The following is a 16,607-nucleotide window of genomic DNA, read 5'->3' as shown; positions in this document are numbered from 1 at the left end:
AAACAGACGAGGTAACGGGCGACAGTCATCTTGCTTATGGGTTTAGGGTTATTGCAGGGTTTCATGATGGACGCTCTTTCACATTATTTTATTTCGCACCTTATCTAACCCATATCACGTGTATATGGTTCCGGGCATCTGCCAGCGTCGCGGCGAGCCGTAACTCAAGGAAATAATGAAGCAAAGGGAAAAGTTAAACGCAATTGGCGTTTTCTCCGGCCGCAACTCGTTCCATGAGAGTACAGACCAGCTGAGTAACAGCCGCATCCCTCTCCTCGTCCCAGTATCAGCCTAAACAAAGAAGGTGGAACTAACAAAAGCAACAGCTATGCGCGTGACGGTTGAATAGATGGTGACAACTGAACGCATCTCGAGTTAATCGCGCGGGTGCGGAATCTATGAGAAACCTGTCCTTCACATTACAAGAGATGCCGATAACTACCACCATCTAAAAGGAGTGAAAAAGGCAGCATAACGCTGACCGATGAACAGCTGCCAAGTCTCAACATTGTTCTGGCGGCGCTTTAGGAATCTGTGAGGAGTGGTGGCGTGGGTGGGAAGGGGGGGGGGGTATGCCACTTGATTTCGGGGGGGCCCAGGCCCCCCCGGGCCCCCCCCCTGGGTACGTGCCTGATACATACATACATACATACATACATACATACATACATACATACATACATACATACATACATACATACATACATACATACATACATAATATATGCATACATACACAGTGGAATCTCATTGATACAATGTTCGCAGTAACCAGAAAATAAAATGTATAATTCAAAAATCTTATTATCTGAAACAAGCTCTGTGAAGTATGAAAATAGGCATACTCAGCGAAATAATACTGCTCTGCATAACATGTTATGCAGATCAGCACCGCACGAACCGCAGCCAACACAGTTTTATTTAGCAACATTGAAACAGTTCGTCAGTTTTCACTGAACTTGTTCTGTTCAGTGTCCATAAAGGCATTAATCTGAAAGTTAACACAAGGCGACCTTTCCTCACTCAGCTGAGCAGCAGCGCATCGCCAGTCGGTGTGGTTGCACTGCCACAGCAGTTTTTTTCCTCCAGCGTGACTGGGGCTTAACACACTGTTCGTGAGTTGTTGGAATGTTATTTGGCGCGTTATGAGTTTTGTAAATACCAGTAAAAGTACATTTCTGCAGTCGTATTACTCAATTTTAGGTGAAAACACGATCTCAATTGCTGTATAAAGATACATTGCTTCTATGAGACGTTAGCTCGGAAAAATAAAAGAAGCGTATTATCCCCCCAAAAAAACATATCATGCAGAATCGTACCAACGAAATTCGACTGTATATTTATTCGGAACATGATGACGACATCGATGGTGAAAATTCGTCTCGAGAGTCCGTGTAATTGCAATCGCAATAATAAAACCATCATCGTGCACAGGTTCTATGAAGATGCTTGTTTCTGAGCACATCCTTGTTGCATTGTGTGCGTGATTTATTTTTGGGCGTCCACCTGTCTGAATAGCTTACCAAGGGCACTACTACAAGGATGCAGCTTATCAAATGAAATGCACAACATTGGCTTCAGCAGTTTCCCTTTTTGAATGGGATGTGCCACTTTTTGCAGGACCAAGAAAGCTTGTTTCTTCAGAAGGCACAGGAGCGTGTGGAGAAGAAGGATTCTTGTGGCCAGTACCAACTCAACTCGTTCACCACGGTTAGTGGGCACTGTTTTGTTCCTTTAAAATGGGCTTTGTTAAGCTGAGTTCTTACAAAAATGCAGTGCACTTGTTAATTAGATGGAGATCGGGTGTAAGATCACACCCATGAGCTTAACCAAGAGCAGTGCGCTTGAAATGGAGTTTGGGTTTGTGGGTGATCAGCTGCGGCAACTACTGCGAATGCTTATGAAGTTTGTATGGTAGAAACGTCGAAGCTTGCATTTGGACATAAAGTCTAAAAGCTCCGAACTAAATTCACAGAACACATGTTAAACTGGCAGCGGAGCCAAGGTTGCGCACAATATCTGCACTTCATGACGACTTGTATCTGGACAGGCAAATGCAAAGCGCACCCACAGCCTCAATTGTTGCAAAATTCTGAATAAGTATAATGGCAAGAAAGCACACCATACAGCAAAATTCTGAAAATGATTTTTCCACTACAGTCGAACCCGACTATATCGAACCCGTTTACATCGAATTATTCTATATATCGAACAATTTCTGGACAAGATATAGTTACAATGAGTATATATAGCAAAAATTACGCTTACATCGAACAAAAATAGCAGCGACACCTGATATATCGAACGTCAAGCGGCGGAAAGTGCCCCCGGAAGTTGGCTTTCCCTCGCGGTGGTGGAGAAAAGCCGGCTGCGCGGCTCCATCCAACCGCTCTCCCTACCGTGACCGCGCCCGACCGCGCTGCCTCAGACGAGCCGTCGGCACCCCCCCTGCAAAAAATGATCCTGGCCCGCCCACAGCGCTTGCTCAGACAGCCAATCAGATGCTCTTGTGCCCTCGTCGTGCAAGATGGCGAAAGTGCGAGTTGTCTCGCTGTTTTTGTGCGCGCCTTGTAGGCCTTCTCCCGCAGTGTTGCCGTGATGAAGCTGCAGAATTTGCCTTTCGTCGTGAAGCTCGCAATCATAAATCGTGTCGAACGCGGTGAGAAGTCGGATGTTCCTGCAGAGCACAAGATTTCGAGGAGCACTCTCGGCACGATCTTGAAGAATAAGGGGGAGATTAGGGCTAAAGCGTCCAAACTCGCGACCCGGTGCCCGTGGCACTCGACCCGTACGCACGGCCGCGTACGAGTGATTAATCTGAAATTGCTTCAGCCGTGCCGACTTCCGCATGCTCGGTGATGACCGTAAATTCTGATGAATGCGACGAAGTCATTGCCAGTGTTGCCGAAGTTTGGAGTGAACTGTCAGAATTTCCGGAAGCTGTTGACGAATCAACGGTGGATGAGTTTGTGAGCGCAAATGATGTGTCGCGACCATGGGAGAGCCCGAAAACGAAGACTACATTGCCAACATCGTATCGAGCACAAGTGAAAGTGGGCACAATGAGGAAAGCAACGACGGTCCCACATCCTCCGAAATGATTGGTGCGCTCGCAATAGTCCGGTACTTCTGCGCGAATGCGGAAAGTTGCGGCCTCAGCTGCTCCGACTCCTTAATGTGGAAAAGTGCGTGCGTCGCAGGCAGCGAAATTGCCAAAGCAGAAGAAAATGCAGGACTATTTCGTGCGAAACTAAGCTAGTTTAATCAATAAAGTGATCTTATAAATGGTATGTGCTTTTATGACATCCAATTATTTAGCAGGCTTATATCGAATTATGCTCTATGTCGAACTGATAGGCGTTTTTTTTTGCGATTCGATATAGCCAGGTTCGACTGTATGTCGTACAGTAAAATCTCGGTGATACAAATTTCACGAGGTTGCGTGAAATATTTGTATCACCCAAAATTCGTATCATCAAAAAATACGCAATATCAAGAAAAAATCAGCACAATGCGTTGGCGGGCTAGTTGGTGCAAATCCATGAATACTTTGTTAAGCGCAAAAAGACAGACACAAGAAAGACGATCGCGCCCTTAAGAGTGCCTTAAACAATGACTCTGTTCAAATTTTTAGATATGTTGACGATTTTCTTGTTGTGATAAAACAGACTAACAACGAATGCTCCGTGACGGTAGCTGATATTTTAACTCTGTTCAATGACAATGGCAAAGGTCTAACTTTCACACATGAGCTATCTAGGGACGGTAAACTCCAGTTTTTAGATTTGCAGCTATCCTTACAAACAGGCCACGCCTGTTGGATGTACTCGCCACATGCACGTAAAGAACTTTTACCTTACGCGTCTGCGCATTCAAAGACTGTGAAATGCGCCATTGCTTTGATGTGTTTAGAATCTTCCTTAAAGAAGTCTTGTCATCACTCTGCGAACATAAGTTTCCTTGCACAGTTAAATAGGCTGCAGGCTGCTGGTTACCCAAGTGTGGTGGTGACGTCAGTCTCGGAAGTATTGCTTCAAAAACTGAAAGGCAAGCGGCATAAAAGTAACTGCAGCACACAAAAGAAAAGGCCTGAAGTTGTGCCGTATTGCCACAGAGTGGCTCACAATCTGTAGAATGTCGCCACCAGATACAAAATTCCGGTAGTGTTTTCCGCTCCTCAGAAACTGTCGATGTTGTGCAGCCGTATTTCTCAAACAAGTAAAAAACCTGATTGTGAAAAGAACCACGTGAAGTTTGTAGATTGCAGCGTCGGTGTGGTTTATAAAATTCCCTTGTCATGTGGCAAGGTGTATGTAGGGCAGTCAGGCCGCTGTGTTAACGAGCGCCTGAGAGAACATGAGCGATCCATACCAACAGGCACAGGTTCGCATTTGGCTCAGCATTGTAAAACATGCAAATGCAAACCCATGTTTCATGATACCACAATTTTGAAGAAGAGTCGTGACACCACCGCCCGAGAGTTATCAGAAGCATTTTTCATTCAGTCATTGCGGTCACTGTGCATTAGTGTGCCTTCCTTAACCTTGTACAGCGCTGAATTTGGTTTTTTGGATTCGGTCGCATGAGTGCGCTCTTGGGATCGGATGTTGGTGGCTCCACCGCATGGTGCTCACTGCGCATGTTCCTCTGGTTTGAGCGGTCTATAAAGGAGTGACGCAATAAAATGATGTCAGTTGAGAGTAGCGCCTTGTCCTGTCGTCTTTCTTGTGTCTGTCTTTTTGCGCTTAACAAAGTATTCAAGAAAAAATCAATTTATTTGCAGCAGAAAAAATTCCTAATATCCGTGCGCGTTTTCTTTTTGCCTAAATCGTCAACGTTCACCTCCTGGAAGACATAAAAGTGAGCTTACATGACCTCATGAATGTTTTCGCACGCCACTGAATGCCTCAGCACGTCGAGTGCAAGGAGCGTCTCCACCATCATGGGCTGGCCGCCGTGGCTGCTGCCGCACCCGTCGTTGCTGCAGTGCTCCTCATCTTCTTCCTCACTGGTCAAAGCATCAGGCTGTGACGTGGAAAGCTCTTTGGCAATGTCCTCCATGGTACACAAACTGCAAGTCCACGAGGTCATCACTGACAGTGACAAAACCGTCCTCAGTGCAGATAACTCCGAGCCTGCTTCAATCTTCAATTCCAACTGCTGGCTTTTGTGTGTGGTCTTCAGATGGCTTGCCAAAGCTTCATTTCAGAAAACAGTTACTAATCGGTCTCACGATTCCAACTCATTGTGATGAAGTGTATCGCATGTAGGATGCTGATGTTCAGCTCCATATCTTTCTGCTCCAACCTTTGCAAGCAGATGACACACCAAGAGGCTCTTGACATGATACATGGCTTGCCATATTTCGCGGCAAAGAAACAAGTTTGACATTTGGGAGGGTGGCATCTTTCGGGTGGGCAGTGCACTGACCCAAGATCAAACAGATCTTTTTGTTTTGGCTGCCCATTTTACGGTCGAGGTAAGTAAAAAGCTCTGAACAAGGCAGATGTCATGTAAGCCTTGCGGTTGGCCTTGTAAATGCAGGGCAAATGGCCAGCCATTTTGAAACAACGAGCCTTTTGGCAGCGGCCAATAAGTGTCAGCTGTACCTATTCAGAACCATCAGACTTGCAGCAAAACAAAACCACAATCCGCTGCTTACTCTTTTGGCTGCCTTGGCATGCTTTACCTTTAAAGGGGCTGACAACCAATTTTTTTTTAAGGATCTAGTTTTTTATGGCACAACACAAAGCTCACCCTCGGTAGTGTTTACACCTGCAGTGGCTGCTTCCAAAAGCGCATGGATATTTTGTAAGCAGAATTTTTCGATCTGAGCAGCCTCTAAAAAAGAAAAAGTCCCTCCTCCAACAACCCTGAGAAGTGAGAGCGATGCTGATAGCTCACTTTGCAAATTGTGAAAGCTTCCCATCGATCTGCTTTTACAGGAGTGAGTGCAACTGTGGTTAGCCACCCGCATTTTGACCCTTTCAACCACTTCTGAAAATAAGAAGCTGGTACAATAAGTTTGTGTAGTTGTAGACATTTCTTATACTTGTACTGTGTCTTCCCCCAAGTACATGCCTACATCATGGCTGGCTGGCCTTTGTCGTCATTGTTCTGGTGATAGACGAGCCAAGCCAACTCAGCGAGAATGAGGGCGAAGGCAGTGCCACTTTTCTATCACTATGAACGAAGGTCTATTTCCACATTGTAAGTTAGAAAAAATATATATAACAGTAAAAAAATAATAATAAATAAATAAAAAATAATAAAAATAAGAAATACTAATAAGAAGACCAGGAACCATGTACACGCAATAGGCCTCTTGTGCATCTTCATGTTCTTGCCACGTGGGGCACCAAAGATCATTTTTCGCAACTTTTAGCGAAGAATTCAAACGGCGCGCTGGAGGTAGGTGGTAACGTCAAGACTCTTCATCGGTGACATGCGGCAGCATGGCGTCAAGAGTCGTCGTCGGGTTCCTGCCATAAACCAAATTTAACGACGTAATCTGTGTTGTTTCTTGCACCGCCGTGTTGTAAGCAAAGGTTACTTACAGCAGGATGGCATCCTATGTCTTGTGTTCGGCATCAACATACATTGCTAGCATGTCGGCAAGGGTCTTATTCAGGCAAAAATGCTTCGTAAGAGCATTTGTCTGTGGGTGGTAGGAAGTTGTCCTCTTGTGCCTTGTCTGACTGTACTGAGAATGGCTTGGGTGAGCTCCGCTGTAAAGGCCGTTCCTCTGTCGGTGATGAAGACTTCTGGGGCACCATGCCGCAGCAGCATATTCTCGACGAAGAATTTCGCCACTTCGGCTGCGTTACCTTTCGGCAGAGCTTTCGTTTCAGCGAAGTGGGGGAGGTAGTCCGTCACCACGATGATCCACTTATTTCTAGTTGTTGACATCGAAAAGGGTCCCAACAAGTCCATCCCGATCTGCTGAAATGGTTGGCAAGGAGGCTCGATCGGCTGTAGTAATCCCGCTGGCCTTTTCGGTGGTGTCTTGCATCGCTGACAGTCTCGGCATATCTTGACGTAATGGGGAACATCAGCGATAAGGTGCCGCAGTAATATTTCACCTGTATCCTCGATAGTGTCCGGGAGAATCCGAGGTGCCCAGCGGTTGGATCGTCATGCAAGGCATGCAGTACTTCTGGGCGCAGACTGGTGAGAAGTTCTTCTTTACTAGTAGGTTGCTGTGAAGCGAGAACAAGGACAATCTTCGCTTAAATGCCCTAGGGACAATGTCAGTGTGCCCTTCCAAATACTCGACGAGGCTTTTTAGCTCCGGGTCTGCTCGTTGCTGTTCAGCGAAGTCTTCCGCACTTATTATTTCAAGGAAGGCGTCGTCATCCTCGTCATCTTGCAGTGGTGGGTTAATGGAGACGTGTGATAGGCATTCGGCATCAGAGTGTTTTTTTCCAGACTTGTACATTACAGTGACGTCATATTCTTGTAGTCTGAGACTCCACTGCGTCGGCTGTCCTGAAGGATCCTTTAATTTCGCTAGCCAACACAACGCGTGATGATCGCTGACGACTTTGAATGGCCTGCCATATAGGCAAGTGCGAAATTTTGCTGTAGCCCAAACGACGGCAAGGCATTCCTTTTTGGGCGTAAAATAATTGCCTTCCGCTTTTGACAGCGACCGGCTAGCGTAAGCTAACACCCGTTCAAGTCCGTTCTTCCTCTGGACTAGAACGGCACAAAGGCTTAGGCTAGTGGTGTCAGTATGAATTTCTGTATCGGCATACTCGTTGAAGTACACAAGTACCGGTGGCGACTGCATGCGTTGTTTGAGTTCTTCAAATGTGTCAGCCTGAGGCGTTTCGCACTTGAACTCGATATCACATTTAGTTAGATTTGTCAACGGCTCAGCGATGCTGAAAAGTCCTTGACACAGTGCCTGTAGTAGGCACACATGCCAAGTAATCTGCACACTGCCTTCTTGTCAGTGGACTGCTGGAACTTTGTGATGGCAGCTGTCTTCTGTGGGTCGGAGAGGACTCCAGATTTGCTGATGACGTGGCCCAGGAACAGAAGCTCATCGTGAGCGAAGCGGCACTTTTCCGGTTTCAGAGTGAGCTTTGATGACATGATGGCTTCTAGTACTGTCGCAAGTCGCCTAAGGTGATTGTCGAAATTTCTAGCGAAGACGAAGACGTCATCCAAGTAAACAAGACAGGTCTGCCACTTCAATCCTACTAACACCGTGTCCATGACATGCTGGAACGTTGCAGGCGCCAAGCACAGTCCGAATGGCATGACCTTGAACTCATAGAAGCCGTCTGGCGTGATGAAGGCGGTCTTTTCGCTATCTCTCTCATCGACTTCTATTTGCCAGTAGCCAGACTTGAGATCCATCGACGAGAAATATTTAGCATTGCAGAGCCAATCCAATGCGTCGTCTATCCATGGGAGATGGTATACGTCCTTCTTAGCGATCTTGTTAGCCGACGATAATTGATGCAAGAACGTAGGCTTCCATCGTTTTTCTTCACTAAGACAACTGGAGATTTCCACGGGCTTTTAGATGGCTGGATGATGTCGTTGCGCAGCATTTCGTCGACTTGTTGTCTTATAGCTTCATATTCTCGCGTCAAAACTTGTAAGGGCTTTGGTGGAGTGGTCGAGCGCACTCTTCAGTTGTTATGCGATGCTTTGCGACTGGCGTTTCTTGAATCCTCGATGACGTCGAAAAGCAGTCTTTGTATCGTCGAAGCAGACTTCCAAGCTGTTGCTGTTTACTCATGGGGAGGCTTGGATTTATGTCGAAGTCTGGTTCGAGAACTATGGTCGTCGAGGTAGATGCAGCAGAATTCGAGAGGACAAATGCATTGCTGGTTTCCAGAATTCCCTCGATGTATGCGATCGTCGTGCCCTAGTTAATGTGCTTGAACTCCTGGCTGAAGTTTGTCAGCAACATTTTCGTTTTTGCTCCGTGCAGTTGAGTGATCTCTCTTGCGACACAAATTTCATGGTCGAGTAGTAGATATTGCTCACACTCGAGGACGCCTTCTACGTCTGCAGGTGTTTTAGTGCCGATGGAAATGACAATGCTGCAGCGGAGTGGAATGCTAAATTGACCTTTAAGCACACTCAAGGTGTGGTGACTACGACAGCTCTATGGCGGTATCGCTTGATCTTCCGACAGCATTATCGACTTTCACTTCAGGTCGATGATTGCGCCGTGTTGGTTCAGGAAGTCCATGCCGAGAATGACGTCTCGTGAACAGTGTTGGAGGACAACAAAGGTGGCAGGGTAGGTCCGGTCTTGAACTGTAATTTTAGTGGTGCAGATTCCAGTCAGCATTATTAGGCGTCCTCCAGCAGTCCGAATTTGAGGGCCTTCCCATGCAGTCTTAACCTTCTTGAACTGGGAGGCGACGTGTCCACTCATGACGGAGTAATCGGCTCCTGTGTCCACTAAGGCGATGACTGCGTGGCCGTCGAGAAGCACGTCGAGGTCGGTGGTTCTTTGTCTTGCGTTGCAGTTAGGTGTTGGCGTCAGATCACGGCTGCATCGCGTTGACCTGTGGCTGGTACGTGGCATCGTCAGGTCGCCTTTCGTCAGCGTATTCTTTGCTTCCAGACTTTGCTGGGACGGCGGTGTGTCATTGTTATGTCGTTGAGATAGTCTCTTCGACATCTTTGGTGGTGGAGGATCTTCGTCACTTTGACGAACAGCAACCGAACCTCCATCGGTTGCTGCTTTTAGTTTTCAAGATATGGGCTCGCAGAGCGGCCCCAGGCTGGGCCAGTGTATGGACAGCACTACGGCGACAGGTAGCGGCCTGGTGATGGCAAACGGTATGATCGTCGTGAACTCCATTGAGTGGGGGTGAGGTAGTCGGCAATGTCACGTGGGCGCTGTCCAAGCTGTGGATGTGGCGCGTTGACGGCGAACCCTCGGAGACCCAAGTCGTGATATGGGCATCGGCGGTACACATGGCTGGCTTGTCTGCAGTCGGGGGCTTGCCAAATGACCGTTTTCCTGGCGTAACAGCACTGGGCGACAGGTGGGCGTGCTGGCGGCGGCAGCGGTGGACAATGGAATTGCGGCGTTACAGGGCCCTGGCGTGATCACGCAGGGGGACCTTGACGGCAGCCGACGACGGTGTAGGTAATCATTTCTGGCTGGGGCTGTGGCAATGACGGTTGCACTTCAGTAACCCCAAGTGATCGCTGAACCTCCTCTTTGATGATGTCAGCGATTGAGGCCACTTGAGCCTGCGACCTAGGGAAGAGCTTCTGCAGTTCCTTGTGAACGACCGCTCTGATGGTCTCTCACATGTCTTCACTGCCGAGTTATTGAATATCGGTGGAATTTCGGCGATTATACTGCCTTGTCCGTATATCGAGCGTCTTCTCAATGGTTGTTTCTTCGGAAAGAAACTGAGCAACAGTCCTGGGCGGATTGCATATCAATCCGGCGAAGAGCTCCTGTTTTACCCCACACATGAGGAACCGAATTTTCTTCTCCTCGGGCATATCCTGGTTGGCGTGGCAGCGCAGGCACATCATCTCCTCAGTGAAGATCGCTATGTTCTCGTTGGGTAATTGTACTCAGGCTTCTAGCATAGCTTCGGCCTTTTCCTTGCTCACCATGCTCGTAAATGTTCATAGGAAGCCGCTATGGAATAGGTCCCACGTTGTCAGGGTTGGCTCTCTGTTCTCAAACCACGTTCTGGCGGCGTCTTCTAAGGCGAAGTATACATGCCGCAGCTTGTCTTCGGAGTCCTAGTTGTTGAAAGACACGATTTGTTCGTAGGATTCTGGGTTCTCAGTCGATGATCCATGGAAAGATGGTGGGTCCCAAGGTTTCTGCAGCACTATGGGGGACGCTGGGGCAGCCATTGCTGTTGTCTTGGCCATGCTCTTCTTGGTCTTCTTGAGGGGCAGCTCAGGGGGCAGCTGTTGCAGTCAGCGGGTTGCTCAATATTCCGGGATGATGATGTTGTTGTTTTTGCGGTCCAGGCTTGGATCACAGCTTGTCGGGGGCGTCTGGTACATGAACGAACTAGCACCTCCACCAGATGTCACGTGGTAGTGACGGTCGAGGACACAGCAACAAAACTGTGAATAGCGAAACTAACTTTATTGGGCGAACTTGTGCCCATAAAAACAGGCTACACTCAAAGCTCAATGAAAGCGGCGAACAGAGTCTGCGATCATCGAAGATCTGATCAGCGGGTCAAGCACGTCGGCTTTGATACATCAGTCGTCAAATGTTCCAGAGTAATCGCTGGGACCCGCCTGCCTTCCAGAAAGTTCTACACTATTCACGTTGTGCAAACATGGAACAGCGGATGGAATCATCGATAACATTCCAGAAACTTCCGACACATGCAGGCGCGTTTTTCACTGTGCGATAACATTTGTTAGGCGGTGACAAGTGGTCACCTGAAAAAGATAAACAAGTACACGTGTTAATATGAATTCACCCTCAATGAGAAAAACATGGTTCATTCTAACCAATACAATAGGCAAGCTTTCCATCAGCAGGGTTATCTCAATTCATGTTCTAAGCGCTTGTCTATCCTTTTAAAGCAGAGGCTCTTGACCGGCTTCAAGTCATAAAATAGAATGGCTTCATACACGAAGCTCCTATCCAGCGAAGAGGGAAGGCAGGGTGGGTAAATTCCTCATTGGTGTTACCTATTTCTCTTCCCCTATAGTTCTCCTCACACCTCCGGCCCTCTCCTCTTTCTCTTTTTTCTCCTCTACCCTTCACTGTGGAGCGGGTCACGCGATACTTGAGCTTCAGTATGGGAGAATGCAGGGAAGAAATTTCGCTTCCAGAGGCTAGACGGGGCAACTGGAGAGAGTGTCTATGTTGGTGGTGAAGCTTGCCTCCTGAAACCATGGGTTCACGGCACTGAACTATTTTAGTCTTGGCTATTAATGAACCAATTTGAAAATTTCTCACAGTAGAATGCTCCCTAGAGGGCACGTAACGACTTCGAGCGTATAACCAAAATTTTCCATGTGGCCTAGTGAGGGACCCTTAATGAAGAAAGAGTATTAGACCCAGTAGCTGTCTCTGCGGGACACCTGTTCTCACTGTCTTTAGTGAAGGTTCTTTGCATCTAATTACCACATAGTGTTTATGATTTGTTAAATAACTGTAGAAAAGTTCAAGTGCTTGTCCTTTAAAACCATAATGTTCTAATTTTCGTAATACACTATGATCTACCAACGTAAACGCTTTTCAAATATCTAAGAATACGCCAAGTGCAAAGTAGTTCTTGTTAAGTGCTTGGTTTATGATTTCTGTTAGGGAGCTTGTTATATTCAGTTTCGTTATTCATTTCAGTTCTTTATTCCCCAGGGGGCGCTTCTGTTCTTCATTATATATATTGGTTGTATATGTTAAATAAACGGCTTTTTACTTCGGGACGGCTGGAGTCTCACTTCCACCTTTGGTCAATACCACAATGGCGATGAGGATGTCGTGAACGTACCCCCAGCCCCGCTGCGCCGTCCTTATCCGCCCACCATGAGCTTCACTGGGCTTGCTCCGCCACCGTTTTTCCTTCCGACGCCCGGCTGTCCCTCATTGCCATGGGAGCAGTGGGAGCAGATGTTCAACGTGTACTTTCTGGCATCCGGAGCCGCCGCATTCAAGCCGGAGCAACGCAAGGCTATTCTTTTGCATTGTTTGGGGGCGGAGGGCCAGCGTATTTATCAGACGCTACATGCAGGGACCAGCGCCGCAGCACCGGCCGCGCCAAGTGCCGCAACACTCGCCGATGACAAGTCTGTCGTGGCCCCTCCTGACGAATACGACTCTGCACTCGCCGCATTACGGCACCAGTTTTCGACGTCACGCAACGTTATCATTGAGCGTCATCGCTTTCACCGCCGCAGCCAACACACAGGCGAGTCCGTTCATGACTTTGTTGCCGCTCTGCGGGAGCTAGGGTCACATTGTTTGTTTACCTCGCAAGATGATGCTCTACGGGACCAATTCGTTGCTGGCGCAGCTTCCACTCGCGTACGTGAGCGGTTACTGCTCGAGGGTTCCACGCTTTCATTCGAGAATTCTGTTCGAATTGCACTTCAGTTTGAGCAGGCGGCTGAAGAGCTAAAAAAGCTTTCTGCTTCGGTCGAATCAATTTCATTGCGGCAGCGTCGAAAACCATCGTCGCATTCTTCGAAAAAAAGGAATTCACAACCGGCAGCCACCTTAGAGCAGAATTTAACGAGGAGCGCGGGCGGCTCACGTGCGCCGCAGCGGAACCACCCCCCTCAGCGGAACCGAGAACAAAGTAGCCGCTCCGGCTCGCCACATTGTTTCCGATGCGGCTCGCGGGACCACATCGCGTCAGCGCCGCAGTGCCCAGCGCATGGCAAGGCCTGTTCGTTTTGCGGTCGCAAGGGCCACTTTCAAAGGGTATGCAACCGCAAGCTAACCCAAATGCAAGGCCGAGTCCGTGAAGTTGAATTTTATGAAGATGTTTTGTCATCCAGCAGTGCTGAGGAAGTTTTGACTGTGCAACGTTCCGTGCGTAGCGGAATTCATATTCAAGTGCAAGTCGCAAATGTCACTTTGACATTCCTTGTTGATTCAGGGTCGTCTGTTTCAATCCTGTCGGAGCAAGAATTCAGTCTACATTTTCAGAGCGTTCCGCTCCTGCCTGCTCCGCATGTTAGTCTGTTTGACTACTCTCAACGGCCGATTCCAGTGCTAGGTTGTTTCCAGGCAGACGTTCGATTTAAAGGCCGCACAGCGTCGCTACGTTTTTATGTTGTTCACCGAGGAACTTCTCTGATCGGTCTTGACGGCATTAAAGCCTTGGATCTTCGCATTGAGGGTTCTGCTCTCAAGTGCTTATACACGTCCATTGCTCCGCAGCCGACTGTTGTTGACCCGCTATCCTGTTCTATTTCCACACTGTCAAGCACGCAGCCTCATAACAAAGCTCTTCCGCCAGCCTTAGCACATGAGTTCAGTTCACTTTTCAGTGCAGAGTTGGGTCTTGCTAAGGGGTTCACGCATCGCATCAAGACACGGCAAGGCGTGCAGCCAGTAACTTCGAAGCTTCGCCATCTGCCGTATTCTCTCCGGTCACCAGTATCAAATGAGCTTCAGAGGTTGCTGAGCCTTGACATCATCGAGCGCATCGATGCTTCTGAATGGGTGTCCCTTATCATTGTTGTTAACAAGAAAGGTGGTAGCATCAGGATCTGTGTAGACCTTCGAGAGCCGAACAAAGCTATTGTTCCAGACAGTTTCCCATTGCCCCATACAGAGGAGCTGCTTCACGCTTTGGTAGGGGCTACACACTTCTCCAAACTTGACTTGGCTTCCGCTTACCATCAGGTTCTCTTGCACCCTGACAGCAGGGATCTGACAGCTTTCATCACTCATGATGGCCTTTTCCGTTTTAAAAGAGTTTGCTTTGGGTTGGTTTCTGCCCCAGCGGCATTTCAGAAGATGATGGCGAAAATCCTTGACTGCTGCCCTGGCGTGTTGTTCTACATTGATGATGTCATCATTTTTGGCAAGACCGCAGAAGAACACTTTTCAAACTTGAAGACCGTGCTGCAAAAGATCAAGAACGCAGGTCTGAAACTGAACAACAAATGCCTTTTCAACGTTCCAGAACTTGCTGCCTTTCTAGGGCACAAGGTCACTGCACGTGGTATCTCGCCACTTCCAGAGAAAGTAGACTCCATAGTTAACACACCAGTGCCAACTGATGTGGCCGCCCTTCGTTCGTTCCTGGGCCTCGTGGAATACTACCCCAAGTTTGTTCCATACTTGGCACAAGTGGTTGAGCCTATGAGAGTCTTACTTCGCAAAAATGAGCCATTCATCTGGTCTGCCGAAGCAGACAGCAGTTTCCGGAGGGTCAAGGAAATGTTTTCGTCGAGTACAGTCCTCCAGATGTTCGATCCGTCATTGCCAGTAATTGTGTTGACCGACGCGTACGACTGTGGGCTGGGAGCAGTCCTGCAGCAACAAAGTGGCCACGAGCTCCGCACAGTCGCTTTCGCATCTCGTACACTGTCGCCTGCAGAGAGAAAATATTCAGTCGGGGAACGAGAAGCTCTTGCGTGCATTTGGGTGTGTGAGCGATGGCAAACATACCTGTGGGGTTGCCATTTCACAATTCGAACAGACCACCAGGCACTGGTGTCCTTGCTGTCGTCACAAGGACATGGAAGACGCCCACTCCGAATTGCACACCTGCCACGCCGCAGCCGCGGTCTCCTGAGGCGCTACAGCCTGCCACGCCGCAGCCGCTGTCTCCCAATGTGCTGCAGCCTGCCGTGCTACAGCCTCCTTCTCCCAGGACGCAGGCACTGTCTCCTGTCATATCGCAGCAGCAGTCAACGAGCCCGTCGCCAGTGCGACGTCCAACGCGGCCGACCCGAGAGCGCCGGCCACCGGCCTGGCTCCAAGACTATCAGACCTATTAGTTGGCGGTCTGACATTGTGTACATAGGTTGTAAATATGTGTAAATAAGTACAGTGTGCATGCTTTGGGGTTTTCCTTACTAATACTTACTAACAACTAACCACTAAAAATAAGGGAGCAAGTATGTTATATTCAGTTTCGTTATTCATTTCAGTTCTTTATTCCCCAGGGGGCGCTTCTGTTCTTCATTATATATATTAATTGTATATGTTAAATAAACGGCTTTTTACTTCGGGACGGCTGGAGTCTGACTTCCACCTTCGGTCAATACCACAGAGCTTACGACAGTTCTAACAGAGTAACCAGTTCAAGAACCATGTTCTGCATTTTAAAGTATGTGATAGTTTTCAAGATAGTTCGTGACGTGCTTTGCAATAAGTTTTGGAAGAGCAGTTTCGAAGATCACATAGTTATTGGACGATAGTTTGCCAAGTCAGTTTGGTTATCTGCTTTGTGTATTGCTACTACTACTATTCCGATTTTGAGCTGGTCAGGATATGTACCTAACAGAAAAGATGTCGATGTTATTTTTTAGTAAGACATCATCATGACCCATGACCTTATTTGAAGGCATAAGCTTTACAGTATCTGTGATTTCCGCTTTTGTTATTTACGGGAAAACAAATGTGTTAATTTGAGAAGGAGGTAAAACTGAAACAAACTCTATCATGGGCACGCCTGTTAGATGGGGTAGTGGTGCCTGTATTAACAATGTAGCCATTAAATGATTTGGCAACACGTGTCAGTTCTGGGCATAGTTCTGAGCCTAACTGTCTGATTATCGGCAAAATTAGAGTTGATTCTTGCTTGGTACATGATATGTTACAGCGATACGGGACATCTTAACATGTTCCTGTCCACGGGAAAAGAGGTAGTTTTTGAGCAGCCTTATAAATATTTTTTTTTTACTGCTACCGCAAATGCTTGATATTAAAATGTGCAGGATAGATTTGTAGAAATATTTACAAAGGATTCTTTGGAAAATATTATTTAATAACAAAATGTGTAATAAAAAAGAGAAAAACTGTAAAAACATCGATGCTGCTTTGCACGAAGAGAACATTAAAAAATTTCGAAATATGCATTTTGTACAAAAAGGCTATATGCAATCTTCCTGTAAATATAAGCTTTCTATGTGTAGAAGTTCTTTATATACAAAGGAAAATGTTAGCCCTA

General features: G+C 47.5%; 2 protein-coding genes across 9 annotated transcripts in view; both read left to right on the top strand.

The window, feature by feature from the left end:
• LOC142580151 (uncharacterized) overlaps positions 1-16,607 on the top strand; it is a 750,235-nt gene that overhangs the window by 695,203 nt on the left and 38,425 nt on the right. For 7 of the 8 annotated variants that reach the window (XM_075690998.1, XM_075691004.1, XM_075690999.1 and 4 more), the window contains one exon: positions 1,621-1,710. The exons of the other annotated variant lie outside the window; for it this stretch is intronic. In XM_075690998.1, the coding sequence (XP_075547113.1) occupies positions 1,621-1,710 (90 nt within the window). The remainder of the gene's footprint in view (positions 1-1,620; positions 1,711-16,607) is intronic. 8 annotated transcript variants of the gene reach the window in all.
• LOC142580152 (uncharacterized) lies at positions 1,730-15,484 on the top strand. The gene has a single exon (XM_075691009.1). It carries the CDS (start codon positions 12,503-12,505, stop codon positions 15,473-15,475), a length of 2,973 nt encoding a protein of 990 aa, XP_075547124.1. The 5' UTR covers positions 1,730-12,502; the 3' UTR covers positions 15,476-15,484.

This window comes from Dermacentor variabilis, chromosome 4 (assembly GCF_050947875.1).
Source record: "Dermacentor variabilis isolate Ectoservices chromosome 4, ASM5094787v1, whole genome shotgun sequence".
Taxonomy (NCBI): domain Eukaryota; kingdom Metazoa; phylum Arthropoda; class Arachnida; order Ixodida; family Ixodidae; genus Dermacentor; species Dermacentor variabilis.
This window is presented reverse-complemented; position numbering and strand designations above follow the sequence as displayed.

Bases quoted from the DNA above. Each gene is read 5' to 3' on its own strand.
- LOC142580152 (XM_075691009.1), top strand. From the start codon at position 12,503: ATGAGCTTCACTGGGCTTGCTCCGCCACCGTTTTTCCTTCCGACGCCC.